Consider the following 17,544-nt stretch of genomic DNA (forward strand, 5'->3'; position numbering starts at 1 on the left):
GTATCGCATCCGGGGGACACGTGGCAAACGCTAGGGCTGAGTCAGCATGCCGCGCGTCAAAACCTGACATCGCGCTACGCGATACCCCATTAGAAAGCGCGATGGTCCCCAAAATCAGCTATAAAAGGGGAAGGATACGGCACATTCACTTCACACCAAACACACACAATTTCACACACTTAGTATCGTTTTGTGTGCCGACCTCGAAGTACGTTCCAAGCCCCGGAGTTCTAACGGTTTAAGCCTTGATACGCGATAGAAAGTAGACGTGCTACCCGTACAAGTTTAGGCATATAAACTCCGAATACCGCGTAAAGTAGGGGTTCTACCTAAATATTATTTTATTATTATATATATTAGATGGCTTAGACCATAGTCAGGGGTATAGCCCAAACCTTGATCATAATTATGTTTACAATAGCTTTATACATGCAAAGGTTATAGTTAAAATAATGTTTCTTCATAATTAAGAAACATAAGCTTTTACATACAAGCAGATATAGTAGCTTATTCACAACTAAGAAACGTAAGATTTTACATAACATGGATATAGTCAATTCAATGTTTCTTCTTGAAGAAGAAACCTATCAATAGATGTTTCTTCATGAAGAAGAAACTCAACACATGATTTGTAAACAAATGAAAAAATTACAGGTCTAAATATTTTATTCAAACAAATGATCAGTCAAGGTTTAAAGCTACTTTGAGCAGTTATATGTTGATCCTTACTATTATAGAAATGGAATACCAATTGAATGGACGAGTATTGTAGATATTGAACAGACGGGAAAACCAAGTAACGGAAATATTCTGATGTGAGAGTTAACGGAAATCACCACCGACATTAGTACTCCCCATGGAGAAGATGGTTGCAGGGATAAAAATCTTGTGTATGTAAACGAAAGGCCTCTATTTATAGTATTGCTTACACCGAGTTAAAAAGATGCAACGGTTAAGAAACATTGCGACGATTACACAATTGATTATCAAATATATAAAAAAAGTTGGTTATCAAATAATAAATGGATTTGAAGCGGTGCAACTAAGGTCATGGGGTATACTCTAACCCGAACATAAATTAAGATGACATAACACTTTAAAGATGGATTAAACCATTCCCCACTTGTGTTAAATTTGTTAAAAATTGGTCATGATTATGCTTTTCACGGGTTAAAAGGCAAATAACAATATATTAAATTAACAATTAATAGGGGTGAGATGGAGTTAAAAGGATTAAACCATCTACTTTGAGTGAGATGAAGTGAAAAAGAGAATAATGAGTGATATGATGCTTATGTAGGATTAAGAGGGGTTAAAGTATACCACATGGCCTAATTAAACAATACAACGGCACCGTTACACTATAAAACATTTATTATGCATAATTATAGTTAAAACTTTTTAAATAAATATGTTTTTTTTTTTCGTACGAATGTGGAAAAAAGGGTATGTGTGAGTTCTAAATGTAACAGAGATGATAATTTAAGAAGGAATTAACATACAATTTCTTTTTTATCTTTTTCATGAGAATAAAATATGGATAGTTACTATATGGGCATCATTTTTATATGATAAATATGATGAAAATGTTACTTACAAACAATCATGTGTACAAAATCAATTCTTATCATGTCATAAGCAAAATACCTTATTAGTGAATGAAATATATGATAAACGGCATTACCTATGTGTTTGTAACAAATGTGGGTGATCTGGTTATCGTTGCCAACGATATGGATCCAAATCATATTCATCATCAACCAACGAAGATGAAAGATTGGGGCGAAGATGTTAATTATGCAAATGAAGAGGGCGGTGATACAGAGAAAGCTGAAGGTGGAGTTGCGATTGCACGAAAGATGGGATTTCACGATCACGTAATAACTTAAGTTCTTTAAATGGTTCATTATTGTACCATAGATTGGTATTTAGTGTTTAGTTACAAAAGATTGTAAATTTTCTTTATCATGAGGAAATGGTATTTTTGTTATTTTTAATAACTTAATTTCGTTCTTTCATCTTTTATTATCTACCAAACAATACAAGGTATTATTCATTCGATTTTCACAGAATAACCAAATAGGATAATGGAATATGCTTCATTCTGTTATCAATTATATTCTCTTATTCATTCTATTACCTCCATTATCCGGAATATAAGAAGTAAGAATTTCTCAATATGGTAATTGGTAAGCTATGCCTATAATCATGACACTAGCTGTGCAGTCAATCTCAGTGATATCTCGATTATCGGTCCTCATGTGAAATATCGGTCAGAATATCGGTACCGATAATATCAGCGATATTGACCAATATTGACCGATATTTCACCGATATTCCCGAATCAACATTTTAAGCCTTAATTTTCAACTTTTAGTGTTTAATGTTGGTGTTTCGAGTATTAATCAGTTCCTAATTGTTACAGTTGTTAGTGTTGCAAAAGGTTAATTTGTTAATAGGAGGAGAATATACTGAATTGTTAGTCTTAAAGTGCTATATATATATATACATATATATATATATAATCTGCATGATATTAAAATTACCGATATCTTACCGCGATAACCGATATCTCAAATATCGGTCCTCGGCCGATATCCGATATTTTACCGCATTAACTGCTTAGGACACTAGGAGTGAGGATTGCTCAATAATTCAATATGGTAAGTTAGCCTCATCCCTATATTCATGTCACTACGAAATTTTTTTTTTTTTGTCCAGAACTCACCTAATCTTGAACCGGTAAGGACTTGAGCTCACAGTATTTCTTGGGACGAGCAAACATCATATATTCATATCAATAGACCATGGGCATTGTTTGGTAATTAGATTGAGTTGGTGTTCTTATAGTAATTTCTAGAAAATAATCTTAACTATAGTATCGTTAGCTTAGAATCACATTACACATCGATTAAAACATTATTAGATACGTTAAGTTGTTATACACATAATAACTATGTGATGCATTCTTGTATCTCTGAAAGATTTTAACTACATTGACCAAATAAAAATTTTTTAATGGAATACTGAGTTATAAGCTTTAGTTTATGATCTATAAACAATCAAAATTATCAATTAAGTTATCTGAAGGATAATCCCAAGTGTGGAACTTGAAAATGGATGGTTCAAAATGACCAAATTATCAAATTAGTGGTGTTGATTATATAAGTTAACCTTACGTGAACTAATCCCCTACAAGTGAATTTCAGCCATTAAAATTGGATTTGAATTTGGACCGCTACCTAATAAAAACATGCATGACCTTTTTTAGTAAAAGATGCGACCTTTATTTTATTTTTTTAAATAGCACGGATTAAACGGGTTGAAATTTTGTGAAAATATCAAATGGAGGCTAAACTTGTTTTAGATTATCAAAAGATGTTTATACGATATAAACATTTGAAATCGAGTTGGATTTAACTTTGGTTTTGGAACCACATATATCCAAATCATGCTTATGAAGGTCGAGTATGTAACTTGTACACATCTATAACTATAACTCATATATATATATATAAAGGATAAAATACAATAATCCTTTATCATACATTACGTACGCGACACTTCCAACCGTTAGATTTTCAAAACCCAAAATCACAATTACACTCATATGCTCGTCCATCTCCCTCATTCCGTCTCTACCACCAGTCGCCGACATCAGTACACCTCCTTCACCTCCGCTCGCCGGCGCCATCAACACTCTTCGTCACCATCATCGTCGTCAACAACAAACTCATCGGAAAAACGCAAAACTCGTCACATGTTTGTTTAGTTGAATTGAAATTGAAGCCAATTGATCGGTTAATCTTTGAAATCGATTCACTTAATCATCAATTTGAAGCTTCAATCGATCAATTTTGAGTTCTGAATGATGGGTTTTTGACATTGAACGTTTAAAGCTAAAAACGTTTTAGCTGAACGTTTAAAGGTTTAAAGCATATTAACATAACGTATTAGCTTTAAACCTTTAAACGTTCTGTTAATACGTTTTAAACCTTTACACGTTCTAAAGGAATTTCAATGATAAAAGAACGTATAAATGATTTTTAGTTACTTTTTCAACCTAGAATGTATAAATGATTTTTAGTTCTTATTTTTAGTTACGTTTTAAACCTTTTAAGGTTTTTAGAATGTTTTTTTTCATATGATTCTTCCTTATACGTTTTAAACCTTTAAACGTTCTATTAATACATTCTAGGTTTATACATTTTATTTGTGATTCTAGGTCGAAACTCTGCCTTAAATTGTGATTCTTCTTATACGTTTTGATAAAACGTTCTGTTTTATTTGCAGGTAACGAAAATTTTTAGGGTTAGATAATTAACTCAATTAGTTTGATATCGATCTGCAAATTAGTTTAATACTGATCGACGGTTGAATTATATTGATATGGATGGACGTTCAATGAATCAATTGATGAATTAGATCATAGAATTAAATTTAAGTTATTTACAATTATGCCACCGCATGAAATTGAAATCGACGTTCAAAAAGCTCGCGTACCTAATGTACGATAACCGATTATTGTACGTTAACCTTCCCCTATATATATATATATATATATATATATATATATTCGAGCCGAGGGTCTCACCGAAAGCAGACTCTCTATTCCTACGAGGTAGAGAAAAGGCTGTCTACATCTTACCCTCCTCAGACCCTACCATAGCTTTGCTATTGGTGGGATATACTGAGTACGATGATGATATATATAGGTGAATTTTAAAGTGTAATCTTCTGTATTGAAATACGACATAAATGATAGAAATGAATCAAATCAAAGCACGCGTTAAATTTTATTGAATTTTGTATCAAGTCATGTGCGTATTTGTGGTACATGGTTAATAATATTTGCACATGGGGTGATGGCGTTAAGAACTAGAAACAAAAACATGTTGGTTAATATGCGTGAATCATGGGTCCTCTCAAATCATCAAAATCAAATCACCCCTTTTGCGGGTTACCTGTTCAGCCATATTTTGGATTTGCCGACTTAACGGTACGATCAGCGTTTCAGGTTCGATCAACATTTCAATTTTTACAGTTTGACAGTTTAACAGTTCAAACGATGGTTTGGAGGTTGTAACTAACCATGCGAACCGAACATCATTAGTAACTTTTTAATACAAACTAACGATTTTTAAAATATAAAACGGTTCAAACTAACTTTACAGGTTAGGTTTCTCATTTTCGAAACCATAGTTAAAAAAACATCCATGGGAGACAAGACAACTTATAGCAAAATGAAAACAAGATCATGAAACTCTTAAATTAATTCAGTTTTCTTGACACATTAATTCATTATACATGAACTGCTAAAGAACCACAAATATTAATCAAACTAACCATACATAAAAGTGTTACATTTTTGAGCGGACCTTTGCGATAAGTTCACGTCTGAGAAGTTTCCCTGAAGCGGACTTTGGAACGCTGTTCACAAACGTCACTCGCTTTAATCTTTTAAAAGGTGCAACCTGCAATGCAACGTTTAATTTCCAATCAGAATTCAGAAATGAAATTTGTGCAAAGTAATTATATAGTAATGCGATATTTACCTGCTCAGAAATAAATTTCATGACATCTTCTTCGGTCAGCGAACTGTTTGGAGATTGGACCACAAATGCAATCGGGACCTCGCCAGCTTCAGCATCAGGGTACCTAGTAGAAAGATTAATGCGGTTTTAATGATTATGAACTGGATTTAAACAGTAAAATTTCGGGGAGTGAATTTATGACAGGACACAATATTCCCGGTTTTGAGTTAGATTCAGGTCAAACCTGCGAACCCATTTAGCTAAACGAGTTGGATTCTGGTTGTCTTGGCGAGTTCGCGAGTTGACCCATTTAACCTATTTATTTAAAAGAAAAAAAATATAATGTGTTTTATGTCATAACTTGGTTGAGTATTCTCTGCCAAAGTTTTGAAAATTTAAACAGAAATTGACCTTAACTTTTATAATCTAAACGAATTTGTTTCGTATACGTTCATATTTCTCTGTGGTATTATAGAGTACTGATATGTACATAAAAGAATCAAGTTAAACGGGTCGTATTCATGTCAACCGGCGAATATGCATGTTGTGTTTGGGTTCATGTGTCCAACTCGATTTTTGGGTTCATGTCGTGTTCGGGTTTGTGCAAATAATTGGGTAGCAAGTTTGAAAAAGATTATATTATTATGGCTTACGGGATTACTGCAGCATCCAATATTTCAGAATGTGAAAGCAAAAGTGCTTCAAGCTCTGCTGGTGCAACCTGAAAATTATGAGCATAGAGTAAACATTAAGAACTGTTTTAATCTTTTTTTTTTTTTTTTTCATTTTGAAATTCGATAGGTTATTGTTGTGTTAAATCTGATTAAAAAAACTATACTGCTACAACAATAATATCTACATTGAAAGAAAAATGATTTATTTATCTGCATGAACAAAAATAGAATCTTTATCTGCATGAACATAGCATGTTTTACCTGAAAACCTTTGTACTTAATGAGTTCTTTGATTCGATCAACAACAAAAATTTGACCCTCGTCATCAAAATATCCAAGATCCCCGGTATGCACGAAGCCCTGCTTATCTATTGTAAGCTTTGTAGCTTGAGGATTGTTGTAATAACCTGAAAATGGATAAAACATAAAACCTCTTAAATCGTTGTATTCCAAAAATAAGATTATTACTAAAATAATATAATTTCGGTATTCACAAAAATTATCTACAAAAATAGTAAACATTGTGGAAAACAAGTGTTTTGGGTCGGTCCGGCCCTTAATGAACAAAAATGACCCGTTTTGACTTTTTATCCAACCGGCACATTTTGACAACCGACACGTGCTAGTGTTGATAATAAAAGGAGCATACCTTGCATCATGTTGGCTCCTCGGACCCATATTTCACCCATCTGATTAGGAGGAAGAGGCTTACCGCTATCTACACTAACTATTTGGGCCTCAACTCCAGGGATAAGCCTTCCGGCTGAGCCCGAGTGCCGCGGTCCAATTATTGGGCTTTCGACTGAAATGACCCCGGTCGTTTCAGTCATACCATATCCCTGTTATACACACGATTATTATATTTTGTAAGATTAAGAAAGGGGGTAGAAAATATATAACAAAACCATATGAATGTAAACAATTATACTCATTGTAATAAGATCATGAAGACTTGAATGATGTATGGTGTCTTGTTTTCCTCACATATTTTCAAGATTCTAAAAAGCAACAATAATAACAAGATCAAAGCAAAATGATGTTCAAAATGGTGTTCGGTAGTTGAAGAGCTATTGGGCAGTTGGGCCCGTCCATAAGCGGTTGGGCCCAATCACTGCCGTATAAAATGGGACTTAACAACACTAGAAAGGGGTTCCTTCTTTTATCCAAATTACTAGCTAGTGGTGTAAACAAGCCAAACCGCTCATAAGATACTCGAGACCAGCTTGCTAAAAGCTCAAATTCAGCCTAGCTTAGTAGCTTAAATGGGATATAGACTGCTCAAGGCTAAAAATAAGCATGTTTTATAAACAAGCCCGACCTCAAGCTTCACTTATTGAGCTCTAGTATACTTGCAAACCAAAACAAGCCTATTATTTATATCTTGATTTAATATATCAAACATATATCTAAATAATAATATTTATAAAATAAAATATATTTAATTAATAATTATTATTTTTATACATAAAAATTATAATTAACAACACAAATAAAATTTATTATAAAGGTCTATAAATAAACTAAAAAGTAATAAAAGAGCCGAACCCGAGCTAAAACTACTTACAAACCAGGCTCAAGCTTTAAAATTATAGCTCGAAACAAGTCGAGCTCAAGCGTAGACTTGGCTAGCTTACATAATAACACCAGTACTACTACTTCTACACACACACACATCAATGAAGACATGCAAATTGGAATACCAAATTAATGTTGATCCAAAAGAACATAAAAGTATAAAACAATCACAAAAATAACCAAATAGGCAAGTAGCCATGTGCACATATGCATTTGCAGTAAACAAACAATACCAAGATAGATCTGCATCATTGAATTCATAAATGCATAAACACACCATTTAAAGTTAAAAAATTTCCAACAAACAAAACTGTAAATAAGATCATGAAGTTTACCTGAAGAACCGCAACATGAGGCAGTCTCTTACCACACTCCTCCATCAACTCCTTCCCCAAAGGCGCAGCACCGGACCCGATCTGCCTCAACGACGACAAGTCAAACTTGTTGACCACATCCTGCTTAGTCAAAGCAAGAAACACAGGTGGCACAACCCATAAATGTGTGACTCTATACTTCTCAATATTCTTCAACATCCCACCAAAATCAAACTTCCTCATTGACACAACAGTATTCCCTTCTTGTAACTGCCCATACAAAATAACCCCAAATCCAAATATATGAAACATTGGCAGAAAACACAAGTACACATGATCTTTCTCACCCATTAACCTCTGATCAGAAGTCAACATTTGCGAAACCGCGATAAAATTCATATGACTCAAAACCACACCTTTACTAACACCAGTTGTCCCAGATGAATACAACAAGCATGCAGTATCATCACCTCTAATCGAAACATTAGGCAATTCCGAAACCGACCCAGATTTCAAAATCAAATCTTTATACCCAAAACACCCTTTAATTGAACTCTCTGATCCCAAAAACATAACGGGTAGACCAAAGTTTGCAACTTTATCATACAAATCTTCAACAGTAACAATCAATTTGGGTTTGGAGTCTTTAATTTGCTTAGATATCTCTTGAACAGTGTACTGTGGATTAACGGTGGTGACGATGGCGCCAAGGGCGATAACTGAGTACGCGCAAACCGGGTATTGGATTGAATTGGGTGCGAAGATGAGTACGACGTCGTTTTTGGTGATACCCAATTGGGTGCTTAAGGCGTGTGAGAGTTTAGCGACGGTGGTTTTGAAGTCGGAGAAAGTGAGTGATTCGCCGGAATCGGAGTCGAATAAGGCGGGTTTGTTTGGGTAAGATGAGACGTTGCGGAACAGGAAGGAGACCATTGATGTGGGTTTTGGCGGGATGGTTAACGGTGGCCGGAGTGATCGGAATATTCCGTCACGGCCGTACCCGGATTTCTCCATGGACTGTGGTGGTGGTGTAGAAGATGAGAACTTGGAAGTAATGATTTTTGTTTGAATGGAAGTTATTATTATATTAGGCTGAGGGGTGTGGGGCGCTAACCTGGGCGCGAGAGCCCCTCCGCTCGCGCCTCTAGGCGCTAACCCCACACCACCGGGGCGCGAACCGGGGCGCGAACGGGGTGCGAGCGCGAGCCCCCAGGCAGGCGTGAGTGTGGTCGCGGGAGAAGAGAGAGAAAGAGCCGTTGAGCTCGCCCAAAAGAGCCGTTGGAGCTCCGAATTGTTTTAAAAAAAAACCTTAAAACCTCTGTATAATACCCGAAATTACTCTCATTTCAACCATATCAAAACACAATTTCACCTTACAAACTCTTATATAATATCCCAAACTCCTATATAATACCAAAAAATGTCTGGAAATTGGTACCCAAACCTAGATTCAGATTATATTGACGACGATTTATGGTCGTCACCAGACCAACCGATGTTTTATTCGGGGCCGCAAGAAACATCCGGCTTTCAACCATCCAACATACAACCGTCTCATAACTTTGTTGTTCCAGAGACACAAGAATCACACGGTGATGCTACGGGAGCAAGAAGACGCGTCCACCGGAAAAAACAACTTGCAACGGACGGGCCGGGACCGGCTTCGACTCCGAGGATGAAACGGAAAACCACTCCGTGGTCATCGGATGAGAAGGAAGCCTTGTGTCGGGCTTGGATAGTCATTTCTGAGGATCGGCGTTGCGGTAATTGTTTTAACGTTTTTAAAAATGATTTTTAATAAAAAAGTTAAATAAAAAAGTTAACTGGAAATCTAATTTAATTATTCATTTTGCAGCCGACTACCAAAAAAGCAAGGTTTTTTGGACAAAGGTTAGGGAGACGTTCTATACGCTCGTTGGGAGTACAGAGCGAAACGCCGATATGATTTCGGGTCGGTGGTCCGAAAGCAGAAAATTTGTCGGCTTGTTTACTAATCTTTTCAACAGGAACGCCGGTCGTATGAGACCAAGTGGCAGTGATGATTTGGCGGTTTACAATTTCACTGTCGAAGAGTGGAGGCAGGAGTGTTTGCGGAGGTATGGGATGGTGAAGACGTGGGACGATTTAAAGTTGTGGGAGAGGTTGAAAAGGTGTTCCAAGTGGGTTGAGCTGGTGGCGCCGGACCTTGATGCGGAAGTAGGGCCGAAACGGACTAAAACTAGTTCGTCTGGAGCGTATAGCACTTCCGCCGGGTCGGATTGCCGCGTTGGATTCGACCTAAACATTGCGGGGGAGGAAACGTCTTCACCGCCGAGGAGGCGGCCATTGGGAAGGGACGCCAAGGGGAAAAACCGGCTGAGGGGGGAGCCGTAAACATCGTCGATCTTGTTGAATCCCTCAATAAATTCAACAAAACCATGGAGGTGGTCTCTAATGACAAAAAGGAAAAAAGTCGAATGAGAGATTTGGACTTCCTTACAAGAGACTTCAGTAACCTAAATCCGGTCGATCAAATGCTGATGGAAAAGCAAAAGGAACGTATCCGAAAGAGGTTGATCGAAGAAGACCAAGCCGAAGAATAACAATAATGTTTTTTTAGTACTTTAATTTTTATTTTATTTTTAGATATTAATGTGTTTTTTTTTAATGTGTGTTTTTTTTAATAATTTATGAGTTTTTTTAATAATACGTTTTTTGAATATATTTATAAAAAAATAAAAAAAAATCCGCTGGAGCCCTGCTGGAGCCCCTCCACACCAGGGCCAGTGTGACATCTGCCCCGATCCGACCCGACCCAGGTACCCGTTTCTCTGACCCGATCTCTCTTTTATTATTTAATATTTATACTTATATTTTACTTTTAATAATAATATATATTTTCCTTCCCGCCTCTTTCTCTCTCTTTCTTTCCGCCGTCCCGTCCCTCTTCCTTCTCTCTTTCCGCCTTCTTTTCCCTCTTGTCGCCGTCCCACCCTTACGCTTTGTTTCCCTCCTCTTTGCTTGTCCTTTGGTTCTTCCCGCCTAAGGATGTCTGCAGCTCCACGCGCCAGACTCCTTACATGGAAGCCTGCGTGAAGACATCTTGTTCCTGCGATGCGTGAAGAGAACTCTTCTCGCAGCGCGCTAAGAATGCATGTTCTTCCCGCAATGCGCTAAGAATGTATGTTCTTCCCGCGATGCGCTTAGAATTCTTGTTCTTCACGCAGCACGCTAAGGATTTGTGATTCTTCCCGCAGTGCGCTAAGGATTGTTGTGCCAGCCTGCGCGCTCGCGCACTCAGCCTTCCCGCGCTTAACCCTTGTATCTTCTGTTTAAATCTAGCCGTTTGCTTTTGTGTTGTCTTATCTTCTGTGCTGTTGACCTAACCTATCTAATGTCTGAATAGTTACTTTCGGCGCAGCATGCGTACCAACCCCCATTGGTTGGTAGAAAAAGTGACTGACATTATCTTTTGAGATCTGCTTTTGCCAAGCTTTATCCAGTACCTTTATCTGAACCGCCCATGCCTGTTACTGTTTCCCTGACAGCTTTATCTTGCCCCTGCAGCTGCCATATCTTTTGATATCTTTTGTTTTTGGATTCTTATGCTTTTTGATATCTTTTGCTTTTTTTAAGATCTTTTCCCCTTTTCTAGGGATTATGTCTCCTAGGGTTTTTCTATAAATAATAATAATATTTCATAACACATCACACACAAAACACTTAATCTCTCCTGTTCTCTTGCTCCTTGCTCTCTCTGCCGTCTTCCTCTCTGCCTCCGTCTTCCTCCTTGTTCTTCCTGCTTTTCCGGTAATATATATTATATATAATAGTTTACTTATTAATTATGCTAACTTATAATCAAGACTTAAAACCAATCGTTAAAACAATAATCTTATTTATAGGTTAACTTGTGCTTGTTTAAAGTTGGTTCTTGCTTTATCTATCACCGCATCGTTTATCATGTGAGTTATCTCGTATCTAATCCCTTTTTATTTTAAATGCTTTGGGATGTTCATGTGTTCATACAAAACTTGAGTCTTAAACTTGTTTATGAACTTTAGTCGCGCAGTATCCCATGTGTTGAGGACGTTTACTTGGCTGTTTATTTGTATGTGTATCATTAACCGCTTTGTTCGGCCTATTCCGCAGTTCCGTTGGTACCATTAGTTGAACACGGGAGACCTATCGTTTACGGTTTTCTTTGTTTACACTTGCACAGATGTTTTCTCGTTTTTATGCTCAACTGGGAGCATGGATTGAACTATGATCTATGAACTATCTTAGGCTTGATCACAATCTGATTACACCCTTGTTAAACTCTAGACATACACGTGTTGCGCGCAGATTTACTGTGATTATCTATGATTATCTATTAAACTTGATTTCTCACCAACACGCAAGTGTTTGACGTTTATTTTAACACATGTTCAGGTTTGCAGTAGCTGTTTTGGAGCTTGTGGACACGTAGGACGTTTTTACTTTTGGACCTAGAATTAAAATGTATCAAGACAAGTTAATGTTGTTTGAATGTTATAATTTATAATATATTGATTTATGTTCTTTATTTTCCCCGCTGCGCGTGCGCGATAAAATGTGTATTAATAAATATTGACACCAATAGTGTCGCGAGTAATGAAGCAATATGTGGCGCCCCGATGTATAATCCGCCTTTGGTCGGGGTGTTACAGCCAGGGGCTCCAACGGGGGCTCCAACACCCCATTTATCCAGTTTCTCTCTCTGCCATACGTCACAATATTATTGGCTGGAGCCCCCACTCGCGCCCCCATTAGAGCCCCCCACACCCCTCAGCCTTATATGATTATGGCTTTATGAGCGTTGAATAGTATTTATTTACGTCGTATTTTAAGGGGATATAAGATGAAGTACAAACTTTTAGGGACTTTTTTAAATTATTTTGTAAAGTTATGAATATATTATGGCTTTAGAGGATACCCGACGGTGACTCTTTAGGTGTTTTGGAGTGAGAGGCAGGAGAAAGTAGCGAAGAGTAAACAGGTACGGGTACTGAATCGATACCAGCGTTGTCATATTAATTTGGTATCGACTTTTTTATGTTTTGTGATCAATATTGTATCGGTACTGGTATTTTCTAAATATTTGCCTTTGTTACCGGTATCAATATTTTAGGAAAATAGAAATCGAGAATTTCGATAGCAGCACCGGTCAATACCAGTTTGATACCGAGCTCATCCCTAGGCGAAAGTGATATGGAAAACATAGAGGGTGAGAAAGTATAATGTCTCTGGTGTGATTTTAACTACAAAATTGAAAAACATTGATGCCAATGTTACGTAGGTATGGGGCTCTCAATAACTTTTCTATAATAAACTCGTAATGGCTTAACTAACAATAAAATTTTTACTTAATATGTAAAGTGGTTAACGCCTTCTCGCTAGTTTTAGAGTCAATGCACTAACATTTGTTATTATTAGTATGTCTTTACCGATTTATGTTGTGCATGTTATTTCGAACTTGTAGTTATAACTTTGTATAAATATATAGATCGAATGATATAGCTTTAGACGTTTAGTCTAATTTGTAACTTTAAACCTTGATAAAATATTTGTTTTGATATAACATTATGGCGTTTGGTGTTGCATGCTTTGGACTAATAGGTTCAAACACTCTCATTGAGCTCTCCAAGAAAGTAAACGGGTATCGCGGTTGATTGGAATTTATACGAATTACTATCATGAGACAAGAAACTCAACTACCGGTGTTGGCACCCTTCCAGTTACTACATGCTCGTCACGTTTTAGAGTTACATAAAGCATTTATATTATAAATATCTTTTGTTTAAAAGATTTATGTTTCTTGCTCTATAATAAACGTTGATTGACAATGACCTTTGTATGTAAAACTTTACGTTTCTTAATTATAAAGAAACATTTCTTTTTGTAAACCTTTATAGATGAAAAGCTTAAATATATTTATAATAACTTTCCAAGGTTTAAGCTATATATTCGATTATAATCTAAGCTATGTATTGAAATGACTTAAAAATAACCCCTGCCTTAAAATGGGTAGCACTTCGACCTTACATAGTGTGTCGGGTTATGAAACTTCAAAACTCTGGAGTGGTATCGGTATGGCACATACTTTGAGAAAACGGGAATGGTTTGGTGTTTGGGATGAATAGAAATGAACTCTAAAGTATTCTATTTATATTGTTAGGAAACTTAATCAATAAGCACGAGGTGTTACTAGAACTCGGCATGTGTCATTCTTGTGATGACTCATGTTATTCTGTGATGATATGTAGCGACATATGTCATTCCCTTTGATTAGTCATCAGCCATGTGTCATTCCATCCGATTAGTTATCAGCCATGTGTCAATTTCATCTAATTTGTCATCAACCATGTGTCGTTTTCCTATATTTATTTTAGCTAAATGATTAATTGGTACTTTAACTTCCAAAATTGTCAAAGTTCGTATTGAAATTTTTCTGTATGTTACATCCTTTTTTAATATAAAAATATGAGTGGATGAATGTGATTGGTTGGATTTAAATGTAGCCTTGAGCACTTTTGCCTGGTAATGCAACTCTAAATCATAAAAAATGTTATAGTAACTTTTCATATATGCAAAACTACTATACACCCGTCATTAAATTATATGAGTGTATAAAAATGAGAAAAATAACAAAACAAGTATTTGTGGGTAAGATAAAAATAAAAACTAGATGTGAGTTTTTTTTTAAAGAAAAAAAGAGAGAAATTTAAAAAAAATATGTTATATATAGTTAAATCGTATTCCGCAGGATAAAACATGGTTGAGAGGATAGCTTTGGTATGATTTGGTATGATTTGTGTGTTTTTGTGAATAAGAGTTTAGCTTTGGTACGATTTGTGAATAAGAGTTTAGCTTTAACACGCAGGTGTGATTTGAGGATCAAAAGATTTGTAAGCAAATAAGACATATCCATATGCTTCATCTCTATCTTGACTTTTTAATTGTGCTAACAAGATATTTTGCTCGTATTATGATTTTCCACCAAATGAATAAAGTCTGGATATTGTATAAATTCAGTTAGTTGAATGAATAGAGGAACGACATAATTTATAGAATAAAATAATTGAAAATATGACTAAGCAATGCGTACCAAGTAAATTTTATTAGTTTATGCATTCCATCATTCATGGCGGAAATATATACTATTTTATGGATTTATTTCAACTTCATTTAACATTAGAGATCGGTTTTAATGTAAACGTAAACTATCAAAAGCACGTAATCAAGTTTTAATGTCATTAATTGCATATTTAAAAATAAGAGTAAAATGAATACTATACTAGTAAAAAATCCATAAAAAAAATATTAAGGTTTATTATTTGAAATATGCGTAATAAAAGTAACCGGACATCATATAGCATCAAAAGCCAATGATCCCCAAGTTTAAGTGGTTGAGAATAAACACTCAAAGATTTTATTTAAAAACAGGAGTCAGGAGGTCTTAGGTTCAAGTTGGGCCAGAGGGTTTCTCACCTATGATGGATTTCCTCCTAACAATGTCCGGTACTTAGGTAACTGAAATGACCGGATACGTAAGTGGCCCGCCAACAATTTAGATATTCAAGTGACCATTCATAAAAATATAACATCAAAAAAGTCATTTGAGCTGGTCCCATACTTTAATACTCGGATGTGATTTAAAGGATTAAGTGAATAAAACAAGTAAGCTGTCTTCATATACGACTGAATCAAAAGTGGTTGATAGTTTATACCAACCTTGACCTTGTACTTTCAGTCTTTTCCAACAAAGGCAAAGGCAAGTCACCAAAAGTTAAAAGAAAAGTCAGAAGAAAGGTTCAATCTTTATAACATATACTTTTGAGACTCTATACTATACGGATACTTCATAAAAATACAATATTTAATAAATAATCGATATACAATAAATGATAAACATATAAAACACTATTAATACACGGTCTTTGTACATGGGTCTTTACGACAATTTTAAAATATGCAATAAACTTTTATTTTCTAGAAGGATTTTCAGGTTTTAATGCAAATTAAATAAACTGTAAAGTAAGAAAATACATTTAAAATTTTAATCAATGCACTTAGTTAGAAAAGTTATAAATAAAGAATGTTTTAGTTCTTAGAAGTATAATTTATTATTTGAATCCTTCATAAGATAGTTTAATCCGTAAATCACACATGTTTGTCATTGATTTAATTAGACCTTCAAAACTCTGGCCGTGCAAAAATGCTAAGTGCTAACAATGAAAATTATAGAATTTGTATATGACACTCTACATATACTATTTATAGAGTAAAGATCTATTCAATTTGAATTATTATGGGTATTAACTAGTATGAGAGATATGAAACAATATTTTGTTTATCTAATCTAACTATACTATTAAAGCAAGATAATTTTTCCACATGCATCATTACATGCCTCCACAATCACATAGGATACCAAGTAGATGCCATATGAGCAGTTTCTTATGTTATCAAGCCAATCAGTTACATTATATTTGGAAATCCCAATAAATAAATTAGAAATATTCTAGATGAACGTATATATACAATTTCATTAAATATCCTATTAGTATATTGTAAGTTAACCTTTAAATATTTTTAAATATAATGATGTTAGCATTTCTCCTAATCGCGCGGGTCACTGTCGAATACTGTATTTAAAGAGGTTTTAAGAGATTTATGAATTGTAAAATTTTGTTTATTAATATTTATATCTTATGAATCCATAAGGTATGCTATTATGTATATTATTAAATTTAACCATTTTGTTGTATTTTTTTAACTACACTTGTATCATACGAGCTCTATTCTAGTTTTTATAGGATTATAACAAAATTTGAAGAACATACAACCTTAATAAATTTCAAACTTTAAATTAAAATCTCAAGAAATGTATATATTTTAAATAACGTTTTTTTTTTTTTTTTATAAAATAGGATATAACTAGTTAATGTACCCCGCGTGTTGCAGCAGTTCCAGGCATGGTTAACACGTTAATAAACGCATGAAGAACATGAGGCATGGATTGGAGCAACAATTAGGTTGCCAAATTACAGCTACAAAAGATGCATTTCTCACATATATGATTACAATACATTGAAGGTTGCTAGCCAAACTATAGCATAAATAGAAAAGGTTAGGTTTGTTAGTGTTAGCTACAAAACACTTAATTGTTCTTGGACTTCTTAGTTTGTCACCGTCCTTTCATGACTTTTGTCTTTTACTGCTGCTTTCAAGTTCTGTAGAGAAAGTTGCTGGTTTAGTAAGTTGTGTTTATTTACATAGTATGTGTATGTGAACGTACCTATTTAGTTATGAATTAACCTTTTTGCAGGGTTTGTTTTCGCAGCTAGTGTAGCCGGTGGCAGTGCCAAGGTTGTCGTTGATGCGTTTATGAGTTCCTTGTGAGCTCGGTTCCGTAACGTTGTTTACAGCCCACAATAACACCAA

General features: G+C 35.2%; 1 protein-coding gene across 1 annotated transcript; it reads right to left on the bottom strand.

Annotated features, from left to right (window-relative positions):
* Positions 1–5,335: 5,335 nt before the first annotated feature.
* Positions 5,336–9,116, bottom strand: LOC143633170 (putative CoA ligase CCL7). The gene is made up of 6 exons (XM_077101518.1): positions 8,119–9,116; positions 6,858–7,047; positions 6,470–6,615; positions 6,188–6,255; positions 5,556–5,658; positions 5,336–5,474 (listed from the first exon to the last, which is right to left on the bottom strand). Exons 1-6 carry the CDS (start codon positions 9,109–9,111, stop codon positions 5,361–5,363), a joined length of 1,614 nt encoding a protein of 537 aa, XP_076957633.1. The 5' UTR covers positions 9,112–9,116; the 3' UTR covers positions 5,336–5,360.
* Between the last annotated feature and the right edge of the window lie 8,428 nt (positions 9,117–17,544).

This window comes from Bidens hawaiensis, unplaced genomic scaffold (genome assembly GCF_021521415.1).
Source record: "Bidens hawaiensis isolate Kalapana, Puna unplaced genomic scaffold, B.hawaiensis_p1.1 tig00006617_1, whole genome shotgun sequence".
In the NCBI taxonomy this organism is placed as follows: Eukaryota; Viridiplantae; Streptophyta; class Magnoliopsida; order Asterales; family Asteraceae; genus Bidens; species Bidens hawaiensis.